This window comes from Myotis yumanensis, unplaced genomic scaffold (genome assembly GCF_028538775.1).
Source record: "Myotis yumanensis isolate MYYU_CA2020_CCGP unplaced genomic scaffold, mMyoYum1.0.hap1 SCAF_5, whole genome shotgun sequence".
NCBI classification, from domain to species: Eukaryota; Metazoa; Chordata; class Mammalia; order Chiroptera; family Vespertilionidae; genus Myotis; species Myotis yumanensis.
The window spans coordinates 90,443,961-90,463,982 of NW_027223756.1; the positions used below are offsets into that span (position 1 = coordinate 90,443,961).

The 20,022-nt window shown below is 57.4% G+C and overlaps 1 protein-coding gene across 6 annotated transcripts in view; it reads left to right on the forward strand.

Moving 5' to 3' along the window:
* The first annotated feature begins 4,826 nt into the window (after positions 1-4,826).
* The window catches only part of KCNN1 (potassium calcium-activated channel subfamily N member 1), a 31,716-nt gene continuing 16,520 nt past the window's right edge, over positions 4,827-20,022 (forward strand). For 2 of the 6 annotated variants that reach the window (XR_011471456.1, XM_070414052.1), the window contains exons 1-2: positions 16,439-16,944; positions 17,730-17,825. Coding sequence is in view for 5 of the 6 variants with exons in the window: in XM_070414052.1 (XP_070270153.1) it covers positions 16,441-16,944; positions 17,730-17,825 (600 nt within the window). In the remaining variant the exon portion in view is untranslated. Of the gene's footprint in view, positions 5,095-8,323; positions 8,440-8,578; positions 8,733-12,053; positions 12,216-16,438; positions 16,945-17,729; positions 17,826-20,022 lie in introns of those variants that run through there. The other 4 variants (XM_070414054.1, XM_070414055.1, XM_070414056.1 and 1 more) reach the window with 4 other exon arrangements.

The window sequence follows — 20,022 nt, forward strand, 5'->3', positions numbered from 1 at the left end:
TGCTGGCATCCTAAGTCTGGGTCAGAGTCAGCGGCCAAGTCACATGCTATGCTTGGGGTCAGGCAGTGCTGGCTGCTCTGCTGTTCCAACACAGGAGGCATCTGGGTGGAGGCCTGGGCAGGCTTCCCAGAGGAGGGATCCTCCAGAGCAGGCCTTAGTGGAAGATCAGTCAGATTCCATCACCGAGGCAGGGCACTGGGCAGGCAAAAGCCTGGAGGTGCAGCAGGCAGGTGGGTCTGCGTAGCAATAAGCATCCCTTCAGGCCACATGACTGGGAAGGGCTGGGTGACTCTGAACCTGGTTTCTGCTTCCACATGCTCAGTTACCCTTAGGGAGTCAGCAGAGAGGGAGGGCAGCTTGGAGATGGGCCCACAGGTGAGGAGTGGGGTGTAAGCATTTACCAAGTCACTGCTATGGCTCCCACTGAAGTGACACCCTCCCTGCACCCACAAGGCTGCCCCCGAGTCCTCCTGTCCCCACCCCACCCCCCATTCTTCACCCCCTCTCAGCTCTAGCTCCTCCTGCCTCCTTGATCTTGGCTCCAACACAGCAGGCTTGTTGCCCCTCAGGGCCTATGCCTTGTTGGTTCTTCCTGCCAAATAGGCTATTCTTTCAAATGGCAAGTCTCAGATGCTGATCCTCATAGATATCCCCAACTGTGTGGAGTCAGGGCTAGGCCACATGGGGCCAGGCTCTGCCCAGAGGGAGGGAGGGCCTTGAAGGATGCATAGAAGTTCTCCACAGACAAGGAACAGAAAAGGCCAAAGGAGCCACTGGAGCAAAGGCCTGGAGGTCACAACTCTACTGTTCAAGGAGGGGTGCCATTAATAATTGGGTACAGCTGAAGTGCAGTATGTAGGGTGCCTGAAACAATGGCAGCTGGCATAAAAACCAACCAACATATAGTGAGCACTGGCTTAGTGCCGGGGTCCCCCAGGAGCCAACCCTGAGACAAGGACTAGAAGGCATGTGAAGGATTCAGGAAGACCTGTGGAGGTTAGGGAAGAAAGATGGGGGAAGGAGCCCTGCAGAGGGTGCCCATTAACAGGGAATGGGAGGACTAGACCAGCTGTCAGAAGCATCCCCTGAATGCTGGGCCCTGGTAGTATCTCACTGAGCCCAGAGGACAGCCCTGTGAGGTGTTGGTCCCCTCTACAGATGGGAGAACTGTCACCTGCCTGTGTCATAGAGCCAGGAAGTGCCCAGAGCTGTGAGGAAAACAGCAAGGGTGGTGGTGGGGCCAAGAATCAGGGGGGAAGGTGTCTGCCAATAAGCAGTGCAGGAGTCCAGATGGCTCCCCACGAATGGAGGCCTCTGCCTCTTACCTCTAGGACTTTAGGCCGGGGACTTAGTGGGTTTGAGCCTGTTAACTCCTGTATACGAGACTAAAACAGTACCTACCCCTGAGCTATCTTGAGAACCAACAAGATGGTGCGTGCGGAGGGCATATCTTGAAGGCTTGGCAAGGGAGCCTCCTGCATGGCTATGATGGGGTCTTTGGGGCCTGGGATAAGGGAAGATCAGGGACCAATGATGATTAACCCTAGGAAGGAAGCCCCTGAGGAATGGGGCTCCACCCGAGGGCCATAGGCAGTTGTGTGACTAGGGGAGGAAGTCTATGGAGCTGAGGAGTTGTGCTCGGCAAGCCCGGCTTGGGGACCTGTAGGAGGACGGCTGGCCAGCTAGAGAGTAATGATAAAATTCAGGGCAGGAGCTGAGAGGACCGCCGCCGTCAGCCCCTAAACGTAAAAATGTTGGTAATAATGTCTTCCCTTAGACCAGTGGTGGGCAAACTCATTAGTCAACAGAGCCAAATATCAACAGTACAACGATTGAAATTTCTTTTGAGAGCCAAATTTTTTAAACTTAAACTATATAGGTAGGTACATTGCTATTAACTTAATTAGGGTACTCCTAAGGCTTAGGAAAAGCCACACTCAAGGGGCCAAAGAGCCGCATGTGGCTCGCGAGCCGCAGTTTGCCGACCACGGCCTTAGACCAGTGGTTCTCAACCTTGGCTGCACATTAGAATCACCTGAAAGAACCAGAATTTCCGGAGGATGAGGCCCAGAAACCAGGATTTTAAAAAGATTCCCAGGTGATTCTAATGTGCAGCCACGGTTCAGAACCTCTGCCTTAGACAGAAAAGCCCCTTCTCTCTCCGCCCCGCGAAATCCCGAGCGCGCACGTGCGCGCCGGCAGGAAGGAATCCCCGGCCTGTCGCGGTGCGCGGGGAGGGAGCGTGAATTGGGAGTTCCCAGCGCTTTCAGACCTCCCAGAGCGCGGAGCCAGGACGACCTTGCGGGGCTGAGGGGCCGCCGAGTGCGCACTGCGCCTGCGCGGGGCCGGGGTTGGGGGGCGGAATCTCCACGCTTCAGGGCTTTCCCGTTGCGCGCGAGCGGCGGGGAGGGAACGCCGCGTCCAGCGCGCATGCGTCGAGCCCTGCCGGTGGGCCAGGGAATCCTCACCCGCCGCAGTGCGCCCGGGGGGCGGGGCGGGGAATCCGGCTCAAACCGGAGCGGGGTTCGCCTTAGTCCAGGAGGTGGCGGGCGGAGGGAGAGAGAGCAGGGTCTTCCCCAGGTTCCCGCTCCGGCCCTCGCCGTTGCCTTGGCAACTTGGCGCGCGGCTGCAATGCGGAGGCGGCCTCGGGGAAGCCGGACTGCTCTGCGCCTGCGTGGAGCTCAGCGCCGGTGGCCGGGGTTTCCCTTCGCGCTCCCGGGGGATTCGCAGGGGAGGATGCGGGGAGGAGAGGCGAGGGTGGCGCTGTGGGAGAGGGTGAGCGAGGAGAGAGGGGCTGTGGAGGAGGGAAGGGTTCCGGGGAAGGTTGGGGGAAATGCGCAGGGTGGGGATGGTAGGGAGAGGGGTGCAGGAGGAGGAGGGGCTAGGGGAGAGCGCAGAGGGAGACGGACAACAAAGGAAGAGGGAGGGGAGGGGGACCTTGGGGAGCAGTTAAGGAAGAGGGACCATGTGAGGACAAAGAGAAGCCAATGAAGGTAGCACGGGGGTGGGGGTGTTGTGCGGGTGATGGGAAGAGAGACTGGGACGGACACCTTCTGGAGCCCCAACCCTACCCCAGCAAACCCCAAAAGGTCCCAGCCTAAGGTTTCCAGGGGAAAAAGTATAGGATGCCCAGTTAAATAATGAATATAATTTATATGATTATAAATAGGTTCCATTTCGTGCCCAATATATTATCTGGCAGCCCTAATCTTGGTCGGGCGTCCCCCCTTTCCTCCCCCCCTCCCCCGTCCTTTGAGTCTTTCTGAAAGCCGCGGGAACAGATGATGTCTTTGTCTCTCACCTCCCCGGTTCCCTACAGCCCTGCATGCCGGGTCCCGCCCCCAGCCCATTCCCTATGCCCTCTCCCAGCCTCCTGGATTCCAACACCAGCCTGAGGTGGAGTCGTGGCCAGGTAGTGAATTTCACAAAGGTGTGGCACTAACAGGCACCTTCAAGGGCCTTCTCTCTTCCCCCCACCCAAACCCTCTGGCTTGGGCCTGGCCCTGCTGAGGCAAAATGTCCCAGCTCATCCTAACAGCCATCCCCTCCTGGAACCTCCAGGGCTCCCTACTGTCTGCCTGCTACCCAGGAATCCCCACCAGCCAGGCTCACCATCAATCTCTGGGCACATAGCATATAGAAGGTGCTTGAAAAACATTTGAGAGTGTTTTCTGTCCCAAAGGGGGATACCCTCTCTGAACCTTTATACCCTTCAACAAAGCAATTTTCCTTCTATCTTTCCCTTTGGTTTAAAAAATGTCAGATAATAAAGCTTTATGGAAAAAATAATAATGGGAACGGTCAGCCCCTGAGGGCCTCTGGCCCTGGGCTGTCCCCAGGGCCTCCCTCCCACCCCCCATTCTCATCTTTGCTCTTCAGACTTACTTGCCATGGGGACACTTCAACAATTGCTCCTCTGGCCTGGCTTCTACTTCACAGTTCGGGAGCTTGGTCCCTGTGGATCCCTGTCCCCAGCTGCCTGTTATTCTGGAAACAGGCTAAGTGGGTCCAGGTGAGGAACACATGTTTTCAGTGTCGCTGTCCTAAGCAGTGCGCCTGCAGAAGCAGGACCTGTACCTTTTTTGCATGTCCTAGGGATGCTTTCCAGGGTGGCGAGCTGAGTAGTGTTGTCCCTTTATTTGGAGCTGGGTAGCTTCTGAGGTGGCGCTGGCTCAGAGTGACCCCCTCTTCTCATCAGCCAGGCCCAAGTGCACTGGGACCCACATTCTTCTGGGGCAGGAAGGTGAATAAGTGAATAGACCATACCAGGGGTTGAGGACAATAAACTAGGGCAGTGATGGTGAACCTATGACACGCGTGTCAGAGGTGACACGCGAACTCATTTTTTTGATTGATTTTTCTTTGTTAAATGGCATTTAAATATATAAAATAAATATCAAAAATATACATCTTTGTTTTACTATGGTTGCAAATATCAAAAAATTTCTATATGTGACACGGCACCAGAGTTAAGTTAGGGTTTTTCAGAATGCTGACACGCCGAGCTCAAAAGATTCACCATCACTGAACTAGGGTGATATTCCCAGAGAAGGGATGACTCTAGATAGGAGGTGACGTTGGATCAGGCTCTGAAAGACAATAGCGGGTGAGGAGAGCCAGGGAAGGGCAATTCTAGCAGGAGGAACAGCAGATGCAAAGGTCCTGAGGCTGGGCTGGTTAGGATAGATGCTGGGCATGGCCAGAGCATAATGTATGGTCCAGGGAGACAGCTGGAGGGGTTGGACAAAGGGGAGGGAGAGCCAGACTATGTGGGACTTTGGGGGGGGGGGGGGTAATCCAGGGTCCTTCTCTTGGTTCAAGCAGGAGAGTGTCAGTTATTAGGGGTAGGTAGGGACTGGATCAGTCACCTGGGTGAGAATAGAATTCTGTGGCTGAGTCATGGAGAAGGGACTGGGGAGACAGTGGAGACAAGCTGCAGGACTGGGAGGGGCCTTCTGGGGGCTCCAAAGGGCAATTGCGAGGATTCAAGGGTAGGGAACCTTTCCCAATGATGTGCGTTCTGTGACTGCTGACTCCCGACTGTCCATCACGGTGTCTGACCACAGCATGGGCCTCAGCCTACCCCCAGGAGTGGTGAGTCACCCCCACGGAGCTGCTGGCAGGGGTACCTGAGGTACTGTCAGCTCTCTCTCCCTTTCTGTCTCCTCAATATAGACCCCAAACCCCCACTTTGTTCTCTTCTTTGTTCTCTTTCCCTGTACATGGTCACGGTCACGCTGGCAGTGCCCTCTGAGTGTGTCTCACACAATGGGAGGGAATGCGCTCCCAATGCCCGCCCTCCCCTCCCCACCCCACACCCCACCCCAGGTTCCAGTCCTTCAGCCCCTCCTTCACCAAGGAATCCTGGCCTTGGAATCCCAGCCTCAGGACCTGGCTCCCGACTAGTTGGGGGTAGGATGTGGGGGGGAGCTTGAAGGGAGAGGGCTATTTTTAGAATGAATGGAAGAAAAGAGGGGGAAATCACAATCACAACAACAACAAAGGACGGAGGTTTGTAGAAGCGGCCCTCTGCTCCCAAGAGGAAACCCCCCTCTCTCCAGGCCCAGGCGGAAGGTGGGTGGGGATTAGAGACAGGTTGGGTGGGGCAGGGGGTGGCGTGGGGAGAATTCTGATCTGGAGGGCACCACGTTTCATGGGGGTGAGGAGCTGGAGGGGAACAGCGAAACGTAGCAGGCACCCTCACGGACTCCCCAGAGCAGAAAGGACCCCCGAAGTGGGCGCTGTCCAGGTGCTGAAGTGAAACAGGCTCAGGCAGCCTGGGCAGGACCAAGGTCACCGCAGGTGCTCAGCCCTTAGCGACCCAAAACAGGGAAGCCGCATTGTTCTAATTTGGCAGAGTGACCTTCACAATCTGCTGCCCAGGCCTCTGTCACTCACGCTCAGCGGGGTACCCCAATAGTGAGGGGAGAGGGGAGACTTCATGGTCCAACAATGGCGTAGAGAAGTTTCCGTGGTTTGTTTTCTGGCCATCCAGGGTGCCCCCCACTTTCACCGGGACCTTCCAGCCTGGGCAACATCACCAGCTGTCCGCGAGGGTTCCCACTGGACCCCCTCCCGCCCCCCCCCCCCGCTAGGCCCTAGAGCCCGCTCAGGGTGTGGGGGGTGCGTAATTGCTTTCCCCTAGCTCTTTGGCTCCAGTTTTTTTCTGACACAGGAAAGCAACCCTCAGAGGTAGGGGGACAGCGGTAATCTGTGCTGCTGGGGTGCTGGGCCCTGGCCAGGGACACCCCTTCTCAGGATCTCGGTCCCCATCTGTGAAATGAGCGCTTTGAGGCGGCAGAGGGTCCCTCCAGCTCTTGGAGCCGTTCTCTGAGGTTGGCAGGCGCGCTCGTGCGGGGAGGGAGCTTGCTGGAGACCCAGAGGGGGATCCCCAACAAAGCAACGTGGGAGGGAGGGCGGTCAGGCAGCGGCCCTTCCCAGCCGGGGCGGTGGGGTGGGGCCCGGACCACGGGGAGGGGGCGCTCTGCGGCGGCGCGCTCACACCCTCTGGCTCTCACGCCCTTGCCCTGCCTGGCACTTGCCTTCGAGCTCCGGCCAGGCGCGGGGCTCCGGCTGCAGCGGCCGGCGGTCTCCAGACAGTGAGTCGGCAGTGCGGCGGGGTGTCCCGGGGTCCCGGGTGGAGGTCCCCGCAGCGCTCCTCTTTCCTGGGAGGGGCTATTGGTGGGAGGGGCGTGCCCAGCTCGGGGAACTCAAAGGGGGAGCTGCGGGAGGGAGAGAAACCCCTTCCGTACCCCCCAACACCCAGCCCCGAGTCAGCTCCAAACCCCACACCCCTGTGAGGAGGGGGCTCCTGCTACTGCAGTTTGGGGCGCAGAGACATCCCCGCCCCCCCCCCCCCCCCCCCCCCCCCGGTGAAAGTGAGGACTTGAGGACTCCTCGGCAGCCCTCAGTGGGGGAGAGGGAGAGGGGAGGACTGGCCTTATCCCCCCTCCAGCCCCTCACCCCCAGTCATCGCTCTCAGTGAGGCGGGATTCCCTGCCTCGGGCAGAGTGGATGGGAACTCCCCCACACGCACGCACCTGCCAGCCTTTTGTGCTTCGGAGCTGCCGCTCAGCTCTCTTCCCTGCTCCGCTCCCCCTTCCCAACACCCTCGTGGGCAGACCCGTTAGTGCTTACCCAAGGTCACCCAGACGAGCAGGGGCTGAGCTGGGACTGTGGCTGACTCACTAACCCCAGAACCCAGTCTGGTATCAGCATTAGGGTTTTCTGCTCCCTGCATTTCACTGCAGGTGTGAGGAGCTTTCTGGGGACCCCAGAACTGGGAGGTGGAGGGTTCCTCTCTCCCCCAGTCTCAGGGGCTGGAGCCTCAGGCAGGACTGCCCTGCTTGGCTTCCTCCTCCAGGCTCACAGGTTTCTAGTCCCCCTGCCCCAATATCTCCAGCCCATCCTCAGGCTGCCCAACCTCAAAGGAAATCCCTGGGGGGCATCTTCCTGATGGGTGGGCCAGAGCATCATGAGCTGGTGGAATAACACTTATTCTGATGCACCTGCCCAGTGAATGATCCTGGCCCCCTGACACACACACCCCCCCCCCCGCCCCCGTCAGAGTCAGCTCCAGGGTGCACCTGGCAGGAACAGGCAGCAGCCCCTGAGCCATGTAGGTGGCCACTGGCCCCACCCCAGACCCCTGATGCGAGAAAGGGCAGCTGGAACATCCACAGCCAACTGTGCTTCCCTTTCAGCCTCATTCTGAGGTCTGGCTGTGCCCTCCCACTCCTCCCACCATGGGGCTGCTCGGTGCTCCTTTCTTCCTCCTCCTCCAGGATGGGCACTGTGTGCTCCTATGGGAACTCTGCAGACCATCCTGTATAGACAGAGGGAATACCATGAGGGAGCTACAGGCCCAGGACAGCAGTGGACAGGGGTGGGATTTGGGGGTAGCCAAGAACAGAGCTGCTCGAGCCATTGATGCCTGATGCCTTCATCCTCATACCAGCCCGCTCCAACCTTACCCACTCAGATCTCCTCGTGAGAAAGGAATGGGGCAGGGGGGGAAGGACAGGGAACAATATGGAGGAAGTCAGATAGAGCCTTAAGAGTGCAGTGTCCAGTGGAAGAAGGTGGGGCCTCCAGGGAGATGGCCTGGCATGAGGTGGGTATATGGAGGGACTCACTGAGGAGCCTGAGGAAGGAAACAGGGCTACACTGGATGGACTATGCCACCAATCTTAAGTTTCCTTAAAACTTTCAAGGTGATCCAGACCTCATATCTGCTGTAAAGACCATTGCCGCCTGGGAGGTGTTTGCACCCCGTCCTTCTGGGGCCCTGCCTCCACCCTACCCCTATGTCTCGTCCTTACAGGTCAAGGGGGAAAGAAAGACAGCCACAGCCCCCCACCAGCCAAGTGGTAACCCAGCAGGACTGAAGGAGACAGTCCCTTTGGTGGTGGCTCGTCCGGAAGATCCCTACACCCCAGGGTGAGTGGATCCCTTTGGGGGTGGGGGTGGCCCAGAGATTGGACAGAAAAACTGATGACTTAAGAAAAAGTGCCAACCTTTGAAATAATAGTAACAGTATAATAATGATGATGATGATGATGATGACTATGTTCTCTAGAGCCCCCCTGAGCATCACTGTCCACTTTCTCTGATCACTCGTGGTGGAGAGCCTGTGCAGAGAGACTAGGTGACCTACCCGGTGTCACACAGTGGAAAGAGGAAGCTGACCCGGATTGGCAAGGCCTGACTTCCTACCAGCTCTTCACCACCAGGTTTCTGTGGTCTCAGTCCCTGGAGACAGCCCTCAGGGAGCCGCTCTTTGCTCTTTCTTTCCCTGAATGGACAAGGCAGCTCAGGGCAGGGCCCATGGGTACGGCGGGGGGCTCCTGGACCTCAGCAGCTTTGAGGGGACTCTGTGCTTATGGCAGAGGTGGTTTCCTGCCTTCCTGTCACCCCCAGGTTCTCATCTCCTCCTCCAGAGCAGGGAGTGAGGGCCCGGTGGACTGCCCAGTGGGGAGAACCAGGGGGTGCCAGGTGCAGCTCCTTCCCACCCCCTCCTTTGCCTCATTTCCTCCGTGTATCTTCTGCAGGAATCAGCTGTATTTATTTATTTATTTATTTATGAATTTATTTATTTATTTAAAACTTATCTTTATTGTTGAAAGTATTACAGATGTCCCCCTTTCCTCCCCATTGACCCCCTCACCCACCCTGTATTTATTTATTTATTTATAATCCTCACCTGAGGATATTTTTTTCATTGCTTTTCAAAGACAGTGGAAGGGAGGAAAGGAGGGAGGGAGAGAGAAAGAGAGAACGAGAGAAACATTGATGTGAGAGAGACACATCGACTGGTTGCCTCTGCAGTGCCCTGACCCGGGGTGGGGAGCGAACCCACAACTCAGGTACGTGCCCTTGACCAGGAATTGAACCTGCGACCCTTCAGTGTGCGGGGGCCCACGCTCTAACCACTGATATACACAGGCCAGGGCTGTATTTATTTATTTATCAAGTTTTTATCTTGCCCACTGGCCTGAAACCATAAGTTTGGTTTTTTTGTGTGCTTTTGTCACCACAGTATCCCCATTTCAGGGTATAAGCCTTGCATACAGAAGGTGCTCAATATATGCTGATAGAACAAAGGAAGCTTCTCCAAGTCTCTGAATTTGGAGACCCTAGGAATAAGCCCTCCAGGATGCTTGCCCCTGTTCCTCATCCTGCCCCAACAATTTCCAGGACCCTAGGGGGCTTAACCCTCCATGACTTTTGCTCTGCTCAGAGTCACCCCACACACAGCCCTGCTGGTGTGACCCCTACCCCCACTCCCTGACTTGCCCCACCCCGTTTGCCTCTTCCCTCTAGCCCTGCTGGTCTCCCAAATGGTCTCCCAAATGCCCTTGGTCCTACTTCAGGGCCTATGCCCTTGACGTGGCCTCTGCCAGGTGCACCCTTCTCCCAGCTCGTCCAGAGCAGCTCCTGGGCCCATTTGAATGCTCCCTCTTCCGAGAGGCTTCTCCTGATCACCCCAGTTAAAGTCTCCCCATCCCATTTCCCAATACTTTTATCTAGAATTCTTATTGGTTCTTAATTTGGAGAGGATTGTTCCCCTCTTCTAGAACTTCAGCTCCAAGATGGGCAGGTTTGTATCTATCTCAGACTAGATGTCCCCAGCACCAGTCAGAGAAGGGGCTTGGTGGATATGTGAGTAAATGAATGAGTGAATGAATACCTTTCCCACTCTTCCATCCCACCCTACTCACAGGGGACTCAGCATCCAGCCTCACCTCTGTCCAGGTAGCCATCAGTTAGACCTAGGATAAGGCTGAGATTTCTGTGGATGCACAGCTGGGAGCTTTGGGGGGTGGCCAGGCCATCCCTGCTCAGGCGGCTCCCTCTGGGTCCCTCAGCTTCTTCCAGCTCTCCTGTACCTACATCCTGGAGGAGAGGCTTCCTATTCAGCCACCAGCCCCTCCCTTGCCCCGTCTGTAGGCCATTTCCTGGGGGAATGGGTCCTGGGACACCCAGCCATACTCCAGTCCCTTCTGGCCAACCATGGACTGAGGGGCTCTGTCTGGAAAGGAGACCCAGGTGGACCCCACCTATTGCCCGACCACCACCCATTCCCCCAACTCCTGTCTGCCACCAGCCCTGTCTTTGAGAGGTGAGGTCCAAGCAGGCAGCAGGCAGACTTGGGCAGGATGTGATCAGTCACCAGGTTGACCATCCTAAGTTCAGCCCCTTGAAGGGAGTCCCTGATCCCTCAAGCACAGGTGAGTTCAAAGGAGAAAAAGGTTTTTCCAGGGGAGGCCTGGAGAGGCCTCTCGTGGGGGTGGGGGTGGCTGGTGCTTTTGTAAGTTTCTGGATGGTTACATGTTGGACTTGAATTTAGAAAGTGTCAGATGTTGCACGGCCCTTACAGCAGCCTGTGTATCCAGGGTCAGCCTGTGGGCATGATATGAATGCTTGTTGTGGGGCAGGGACCCGTATGTGGGCCGGGACAATGAATGTGGTGCAAGGATGTGTGCCAGACCCCAAGGGAGGTGTGGTTGGCTTCATCAGTAGTTTAGAAAGAGCCCCTGGCAGCCCAGGCCGGGGAAGAGCCAGTGCAAAGGCCTGGAAGTGGGAACAGCTGAGGGGAGATGGGAGACCTGGTGGGAGTGGTGGATAAATGGGGGGGATGCAGGAGGGATGTTGCACGCAGGGAATGACCCCTTTAGAGTCACCACAACCCCATTCCTGATGCCCTGTGGACATGGCAGGGGATGGGTGTTCCCCAGGCCTCCCTTTCTCAACCATCACGCACTGGGCACTGCCACCACAACCAGGCCTTCCTAGGGGTGTCCCCATCCGGCTGGAACGAAGAACAGGCTCTCGAGAGGAGGGGAAAGGAGTCACCAGCCCAAGGCTGTCACTTGTCCCTGCTCAGCCTCCCTGCCCTTACCCACCCATGGGACCACCCCCTGCCCAAGCTGTCGGGTCCACTCATTCATTCATTCCATCCAGCTATTTTCTGGGCCTCAGAGGAAACAAAACAGATCCTGACCAGGTACAAAGCTGAGGCCAGGAAGAAAACAGGTGTGGGGCTGGGGAAGAGCCGGAGGAGCTGCTGTGTGAAAAGGTCATTTTAGGGGTGGGGACAGGTGTCCAGGCGCTTTGCAAAGTTGTCCCGGAGCACAGAGGTTGAGGGGTAGCTGGAGTTTGGGGGACCTGATTTTGGGAAGGGGTGGCTAGTTCCTGAGGACTGTCAGCGACCGGTGTAGTGGTTTGGCTAATGTCTAATGTCCCCTCTGTCGCGCGATGCAAGAGGGCGAGTTTGAGGAGCCGCCAAGCGCTGGGGGGGGGGGGGGGGGGCGGGAGGGAGAAGGGAGGAAGGGGGGGGAAGACCGAGCACCCGGAATAAGGGATCTTTAAATGTGGGCGGGGCTTGCGGGGTCGCTGGGGGCGGGGCCAATCGGGCTTAGCCAATTGGCTGCACCGCCCGCGTCGCACCGCCCCCTCCTCTCCCGGCCCCGGCGGGCGCTCACCGCCCCCCCGGCCCCCGCCGGTGCACCGGGCGGCGGGGGATGCTCCCGCTGTCGCCGCCGCCGCCGCCACCGCCTCCCCCCGCCCCGCCGCCGTCGGGCCCACCGTCCCGCCGCCGCTGCCCGGCCCCGCCGAGACCCCGGCCCCGGCCCCGGCCCCGTCCTGTGGGTCCTTGTCCGCACGGGACCCTGTCTCCTCCAGCCTCGTCCGCCCGCCTGAGCCGAGCCCCGCAGGTATGGGGTAGGGTGGGCAGGGGTGCCGGGAAGGGAGGCACGTCCGGGAGGGCGACGCGGTTTGGGGCTGGGGACACGGGGAAGGGCATGTGTGCCTGCACTGCCAGGTTGAGTGACGAGTCTCGGACCCCCATCCCGGATGGGGCGGGTGCTGGGTTCTCTTTGGGGGTGAGTCTCCGAACTCCATAGGTACGGTGGGGGGTGTTCTCAGGGTGGAGGCAGTGACCCGAGACTGACTTGGGAATGGGAGCAAGGAGACCCTCGCTGCTGGCCCCTGGATCCAGCAGGCAGGGGTCAGCACGCCCAGCTCACCTTGGACATTGGTTGGGACACCCCGCACAGGGCACGGCCCGCTCTCCTGGAGGGTGGCCCGTAGATGTGAGCGCTGATGGAGATGGAGCCGTGTGGAGGGCGCTGGTGGAGGCAGCCTGGGGAGGGCAGAGCAGGCTAATTGCACCCTGCTGGCTGCTGGCAGGTCCCTGATGGTGGTGATGGGGGGAATGCCTGAGGGACCAGGCAGCCAGCCAGCACCTCACTGCACCGGTGCTGGGCAGTCCATGGGGAGGGAGGGCGAGTGAATCCTGTCCACCCTACAGGGTTGGGGCCCCAGGGTGCTGGGATGGGAGAGGGGTCCGGGGTCCGTCCCCACCCTCCACAGGGACACACAACCCACGACTTGTCCACACATCCCAGAAGGTTCCACCATGTGCTGCTCTGGCCGTGGCTTCTGGAAACAGTGTGGTGGGCATTTTGCCTCACAGGGGGCTCTGCCTGGAGAACCGAGGGGTCCAGGGCACCTTCTCCTGGCCCACTGTGAAGGACAGAGCTTGGTGCTGAGCAGCAGCACTGTGGCAGGTGTATCCACGGCCACAAGCTAAGATTGTCCACATGAGATCTGGCCACCCACCCTGATGGGTGGACACCAAGATGCAGCTTCACCGAAGAGGCAGCTGAGGAGGTGATTTCGCCCCGGCTGGGATGCTGGGGGGTCCCTCGGCAGCTACTGCAACCAGCCTGTCATTTGTAAAAAGGCTCACTGGAGCGCCTTTGGGGTCTGTTGGGTTTCTTTGTCTTCCTTTTCCGGCTGCCTGCCCGCCTTCTTCAGTCCCTCAAGAGCCCCCCTGAGTGCCCCCTGTCCCACTGGCTCACAAGGTTCCCACAGTGTCTTCTGGGATGGCGTGGAAGGGAGCTCTGCTCACCCTCCGACCCTGGCCGTCAGCGAATGGCGGGCTCAAGCTCCAGACACATTTGACAGTTTGGGCCATTCCAGGATCCCTCAAAACCGAATGCAACCCATAGGGTGTTACTCACCATTTAGGGGCGCTCCTTGGAGAACTTGAGAGACTTCACTAAAAAAAACAACACAGCCTTGAATGGATACCCCAACCTTGCCCAGGGTCTCAGAGGGGCTTTTGGGTCTTTGGGAATCCCTGAGGGTCCTAGGGACCCCAGCTTTAGGTCCAGGTTGCAGTGGGGGCGGGGGAGGTCTACCTGGGAAGGGGAGGGGCCTCTTGTCCCCAGGTCCCTCCGGTCCCACGCATCCTTTAGAAAAGGACTGCTCTCCTCCTCTGGGTGCTCAGGCAAACCACTTTGTCGTTCTGTTTTCTCGGAGGTCATGGTAGGGCACGGGCACCCATCAAGCCTGTGCCCTGAGCTTTGGGGGCCCTCAAGGATAGGGCTGGGCTGTCTCCCTCTCCAGATGGTAGCTCATCAAGAGGGAGTCAGGCAGATCTTGCCACCCACCACCCTCCCTCCCCCCAGTTGGCACTGACTTAGTTCCTGCCCTTCCTGGCTGTGTGACCTTGGGCAAGGTACTGACACTCTCTGAGCCTTGTCTCCTGTCTATAAAATGGGGTCAGGGATACCACCTGCCTTGCCGAGTGGCGATGGAGATTAAATGTGATCATTCTGATAAAGGGCTCAGCCCACAGTAGGCACCAGGGGCATGTTAACATGATGGGATGCCTCCACCCTCTGCTCGCATGGAAGCCCACTCCCCCACTCTCACGCTGCCCAGGGCACCTTAGGACTCAGCTGTCAGGCCACGAGCAGCATGGCCGACAAACGGCTGAATTTGGCCTGTGTATTGGGTGGCTGAGTCACATCCCCAAATTGCATCTTCATTGGTGCATTTCCGAAGGTCGTCTGCGGGCCCCCACCCCCTCCTGGTCCTGTCTGCCAGGCCACCCAACTCTCCTGCCTGTGTCCCCAGAACCCCCAGCAAGGATTTGCACTTTCAGGAAAGATGGTGAGAGGGGTGCCTGGGGTTTCCTATTCTCCCAGGCAAGGGCAGGGTCTGGGGCTGCTGTGCTGACAAGCTCCCAGACCCGCCTAGCAGCCAAAAGCCCTTAGGGTGGCAGGCAGGAGGAGCGTAGCACCCCAGTGTTTGTGAGACACACACAGAGAGATCAGGGCCAAGGTCAGCCTTATGAACTATGAAGTGCAAAGCTTGCAGAAGGCCAGGCCTTATAAACTGTGATATATTGGGCCCACATGAGAGGCCAGGCCTTATAAATTGCGGAGTGTCAGGCCACAGGTGGCCACAGCCCGGTTGATGTGATGGGTGGTAGTGGTGAGGGAGGAACATGTTCTAAGACTCATGAGGTCACTCACCGTGGAAGGAATGTTTCTTGCACTTCTGTGTGCTGGTACCAGCATCTGGGGACTCACGGTGAGCAGGACATACCCAGTCTCAGGGCAACGGACAAGGACACAGTGGTCCTGTGATGCTTGGGCTCTGGTAAAGGTCACCTATGCCCTGCCCAGCAGCATGGCTTATCTTGGCGTGTCCTGACATGACAGTTTCTGCACCTGTCACCCCCGGAGCATGGTTTCAGGGCCTGGGAGATGTCCTGTCTGTGCCCACAGTCCCTCTCCCAGTCCCCCAGTGCATGCTGGCTTAGCCTTTTCAAAGGGGACCACCCTTGGCACACTGCTGCCAGGCTTGTTGGGAGAATTTCAACCAGGCAGCGTGGTCCAGAATCTACCCTTAAGGAGACAGTCCCATCACAGCATAGTGCCTCAGTTTCCCCATCTATAAACTGGCCAAATCCCAGGACCCCCTTCTTGGGGATATTTCGAAGATTTAAGAGAAAATTTGTGTGAAATACAGAGACTAGTATGTAATAGACCGGGGGTGGGGAATGTCCGGGGTAGGGAACAGCCTTATACACTGTGAAGCGCTAGGCCTGCAGGAGACCAGCCCATATAAACTGTGCAGATGGTTAAGAAACATTGGCGGGGTGACCAGCAGGGGGCGTGCAAGGTTTAGAGAGTCGGCTGGGGTGGGTCTGCCAAGTCAGAACCCAGCAGACAGAATCGTCGAGGTCCCTGCTGTTGCACATGACACCCACAATACTGCCCTATGCTGCGGCAGTATCTGAGGATGTTGCGCAATCAACTGCTCCTCTGCCTGACGGGGAAACTGAGGCTGGCCCAGGGTCACAGGGCCAGGCTGAGCATGTCCCACAGGCCCTATAGATTCAATTCTGGGATCTTCGAGTTAAGACCCAGGCAGGAGGGAGCTGGGGGTCTCTATCTAGCCCCAGCCTCAGTCCCTAACGTTACCCTACCATATCCTGTACCTGCCTACGTGTGTTAAGGCCTTGGAACAACTTGAGGGGAGGAACTGGGGGCTCAGCAAAGTGAGGTTAAATTGTCCGAGAGCCTGAAGGTCAGTGGGAGACTAGCCCCGGTTGGACTCACCTCCCGACTGTGCCCCTGCACGACCTCTGCTCCTCCCAGGAAAACTGCCAGTTCAGTCCCAGGGCATACAGACGTGTTTCCTGGGAATTGGCTGGGTGCTAGGCATTGTCGAGGTACTTGGAGACCCAGAAAGTCAGTGGGCAAAGGTCAGATAGAGGGTTTTCCAGGCGGAGGGCACAGCACATGTAAAGGCCTGAGGCAGGGCCAAGCTGGCTGGGATAGGTGAGAGGGAGGCCAGTGTTTCTGGAAGACAGTGATTCTGGGGAGACTGAGAAGGATGAATGGTGTGGAACTTGGACCCCAGAGGCCTCCTGGCCACGGTGGGGAGTTTGGTTTTTACGCAATGACACTGGGGAGCCACGAGCGGGTTTGAGGGTTCTAGCAGGGGAGGGAAGTAGGTTGACTTGGATGTTTCTAGGATGGCAAACCCATGTGTCAGCTGCTCTGAGTTCATGGCCTCCCAGGTCTCAGAGTGGAGTGGCAGCAGTGGTCCCGGGCCCTCTGATCAGCTGGCATGACCATGTCCCTCATGCCCCTGCAGGTCAGCGTGGGAGCCCAGCTGCTGAGCCATGCCGGGCCCCAGGCAGCCTGCAGCGAGTCCAACCCCGGCACCCACATAGTCATGAACAACCACAGCCACAATGGCTGTGGGGGGCGGCCGCTGGGAGGCGGACTGGGGGCCCTGACCCGAGACCCTCCGGACGCCGAGGCCAGCTGCCCCCTGCAGCCCCCACATAGTTCAGGCCTCCAAGTCGTGGTGGCCAAGAACGAGCTGGGCGGGCTCTCACCCGGCAGCCCCCGAGGGCAGCCCCAGGACCAGGAGGAGGAGGAAGACGATGAGGAGGATGAGGTGGTTGGGCAGAGGGGCTCCAAGAGGCCCCCCAACGTGGGCCACCGCCTGGGCCACCGGCGGGTGCTCTTCGAGAAGCGGAAGCGCCTTAGTGACTACGCCCTCATCTTTGGCATGTTTGGCATCGTTGTCATGGTGACAGAGACGGAGCTGTCCTGGGGGGTCTACACAAAGGTAGGCATGGCCCTTCCCCCTGACACCTCAGGGAAACTCTACCCAGCACCCCACAGAGGCCCTGCCTGGCACACCTGGCTCCCTGTCATCCCTGGGGAATGGAATCAGGGCACATCGGCCCCAGGAGAGGAGGATGGGGGATACAGGGGACCCTGGAGATGGGAGATGGGGGGTTCCTGGGGATCCTGCTGTGCCCACTTCCTGGGGTGGCAGGGAGACCGCAGATGGGGGTGGAGACTCCAGTCCATTCCCTCGCTTGCACCAAGGGCCATTCCCTGGCTCAAGGTGGGGTAGAGGATGTCCCCCAGGATATGCCTGGGCTGGGGGGGCTCCAGACAAGGCCTGGGTGGAGAGCAGGGAAAGAGCGTCCCCCCGCCCCCCAGCAGTTGGGGCCAGGTTATGAGCTGGCTGTGGGCCCCTTAGTGCTGCCTGCGAGTGTGTGAGGACAGAGAGAGATCAGGCTGTCCGCCTGTAAACTGTGACATGCTGTGCCTGTGCGAGAACAGGCCTGATAGACGCTGAAGTGCTATGTCCGTATGAGGCCAGGCCTTATAACCCGTGACATACTGAGCCTACAGGAGGCCAGGCCTTACGCCTTCGGAAGTCCTATACCCACATGAAGCCAGGCCTCACAAACTGTAAAGCACTGACCCATCTTACTCTAAGCCCAGGCCTAAAGAGTGAGGGCAGGAGTGTCACCTTCCGAGTGAAGTGCCCAGGTATGAGGGTCAGAGGGCTGCCCCCGCCCTCAGCATCGTCCTGCTATCTGCTCTCTCTCTGCCCAGGAGTCCCTGTACTCATTTGCACTCAAATGCCTCATCAGCCTCTCCACAGTCATCCTGCTGGGTCTGGTTATCCTCTACCATGCCCGGGAAATCCAGGTCAGTGCCCGCTGGGCTGGGGTACCCCCTCTCCCTCCACACCAGCCACCTGGAACCCCGTCCCCTAAACATAAGAGGACCCATAGCTTCCTTATAGAAAAGGATCTCTGTGAAGACACACCCTTTCGACCACTCTAAAGTTTCCTAGAACGTGTGTCTGTGTTTTAATTTTTATTGATTATTTGAGAAAGGGTCCGTCAGAGCACAGGGTGGGAGGTGGGGGTGGGCTAGGGTCTGGCACACATGGCCCATGTGGAGCCCTGGGGTCTTCTGAGGGTTGACAGTGGTGGAAACCAGTGTTATTAGCACTAGGCTCCTTTCGTATTCAATAGGACCCTACATTTAAAAGACTTACCCCAGGCCAGGGAGTTTGTTCTTCCTTTGGGGATTAATCAAAACCAGGCCAGGCTGGAGTCCAGCTCAGGGCATGTCAGGCAGGCGTGCCCACAGAGGGTGGACATCCCCTGGGCCTGGTGCCAGGTCCCAGGGACACCAAAGGTTGTCAGATCTGGCTCCTCACCTCTGGCCTCTGACCCCTGACAGTCTGGCAGGAAGTGGGCGGAGGAAAATCCTACCGGGGTCGCACCATGTGTAGATGTCTGTGAAGACACCAGGTCGGGCACACGGGAAGGGCCCTGGATGTGGCTGAGGGCCGCAGAGAAGGGGCAGTGAGAACTGAGCTGAAAGGAAGCAGTTCTGAGGGTACAGCCATTGGGAACAACAGCCTGGCAGCTCCTCAAACAGTTACTCACAGAGTTAGTTACCAAATGATCCAGCAAATCCACTCCTAGGTATAGATCCAAGAGAAACAAAAACATCCACGCAAAAACTTGCACCCAGATGTTCCCAACAGCCCTCTTCACAATAGCCAGAAAGTGGAAAGAAGTCAGAGGTCTGCTAACAGGCTTATGGATAAACCAAATGTGGTCTATTCATACAGTGGAGTTGCTTTTCATTGTATTATTACTTTGTTGTTGTTAATCCTCACCTAAGGATATTTTCCCATTGGTTTTTTAGAGAGAGTGCAGGGGAGGGGAGCGACAGAGGGAACCATCAGAGTGACAGAGACACATTGATTGGTTGCCTCCCTCACAAGCCCTGACCAGGGCCAGGAATCAAGCCTGCAGCTGAGGTACATGCCCTTGACTGGAATCGAACCTGGACCCTTTAGTCCACAGGCCGACGCTCTATCCGCTGAGCCAAACCGTCCAGGGCTCATTGTATTATTAATATATTTATATATTATTCACTTATTTACTATTCAACCTTAAAAAGAAAGAAGGACGTTTGCACAGCTGAGTGGCTTCAACAAACAGAAGTTTATTTTCTCACAGTTCTGGAGGCTGCAAATCCAAGGCCAGGTGCCGGCAGGACTGGGTCCTGGTGCGGCCTCTCTCCTTGACTTGCAGGCAGCCACTTTCTCACTGTGTCCTCACGTGGCCTTTTCCCTGTGCACATGTATTCCTGGTGTCTCTTCCTCTTCTTCTTCTTTTATATTTTAATTCTTACCTGAAGATATGATTTTTTATTGATTTTTAGAGAGAGAGGAAGGGAGAGAGAGAAAAAAACAGCCATCTATGTGAGAGAAACATCGATTGGTTGCCTCTCGCACACATCCTGATCGAGGCTCGAACCATCTGGTGTACGGGACGACACTCCAACCAACTGAGCCACCCGGCCAGGGCTCTTCCTCTTCTTAAAAGGACACAGTCCTATAGTATTATGACCTCATGACCTCATTTAACCTTAATCACCTCTAAAGGCCCTGTCTCCAAATACAGTCCCGTTGAGAGTTAGGGCTTCGGCATATGAATTTTGAGGGGACACGATTCAGCCATAACAATCCACCCTCTGGTCCATCCCCCAAATTCATGTCCTTCTCCCATGCAAAATGCATTCATTCCATCCCAATAGCCCCCAAAGTCTTAAGCCATTTCAGCATCAAGTCCAAAGTCTCATTTAAATGTCATCTAAGTGAGATCCGGGTGAGGTTAAGGTAAGCTGCTTCTCCAGCAGTGACTCAGACAAGAGCTGGCACAGGCATCGGACAGACATTCCTCTTCCAAAAGGGAGAATCCAAAAGAAGCAAAGGGCATGGGTTCTGATCAAGCCTCAGAGCTCGCCAGGCAGATTCCAGGAGAGCTGAGGGCCCCACCTTCCAGACCCACTGGGGTGGCAGCATGGCCCCTGGGCCCTG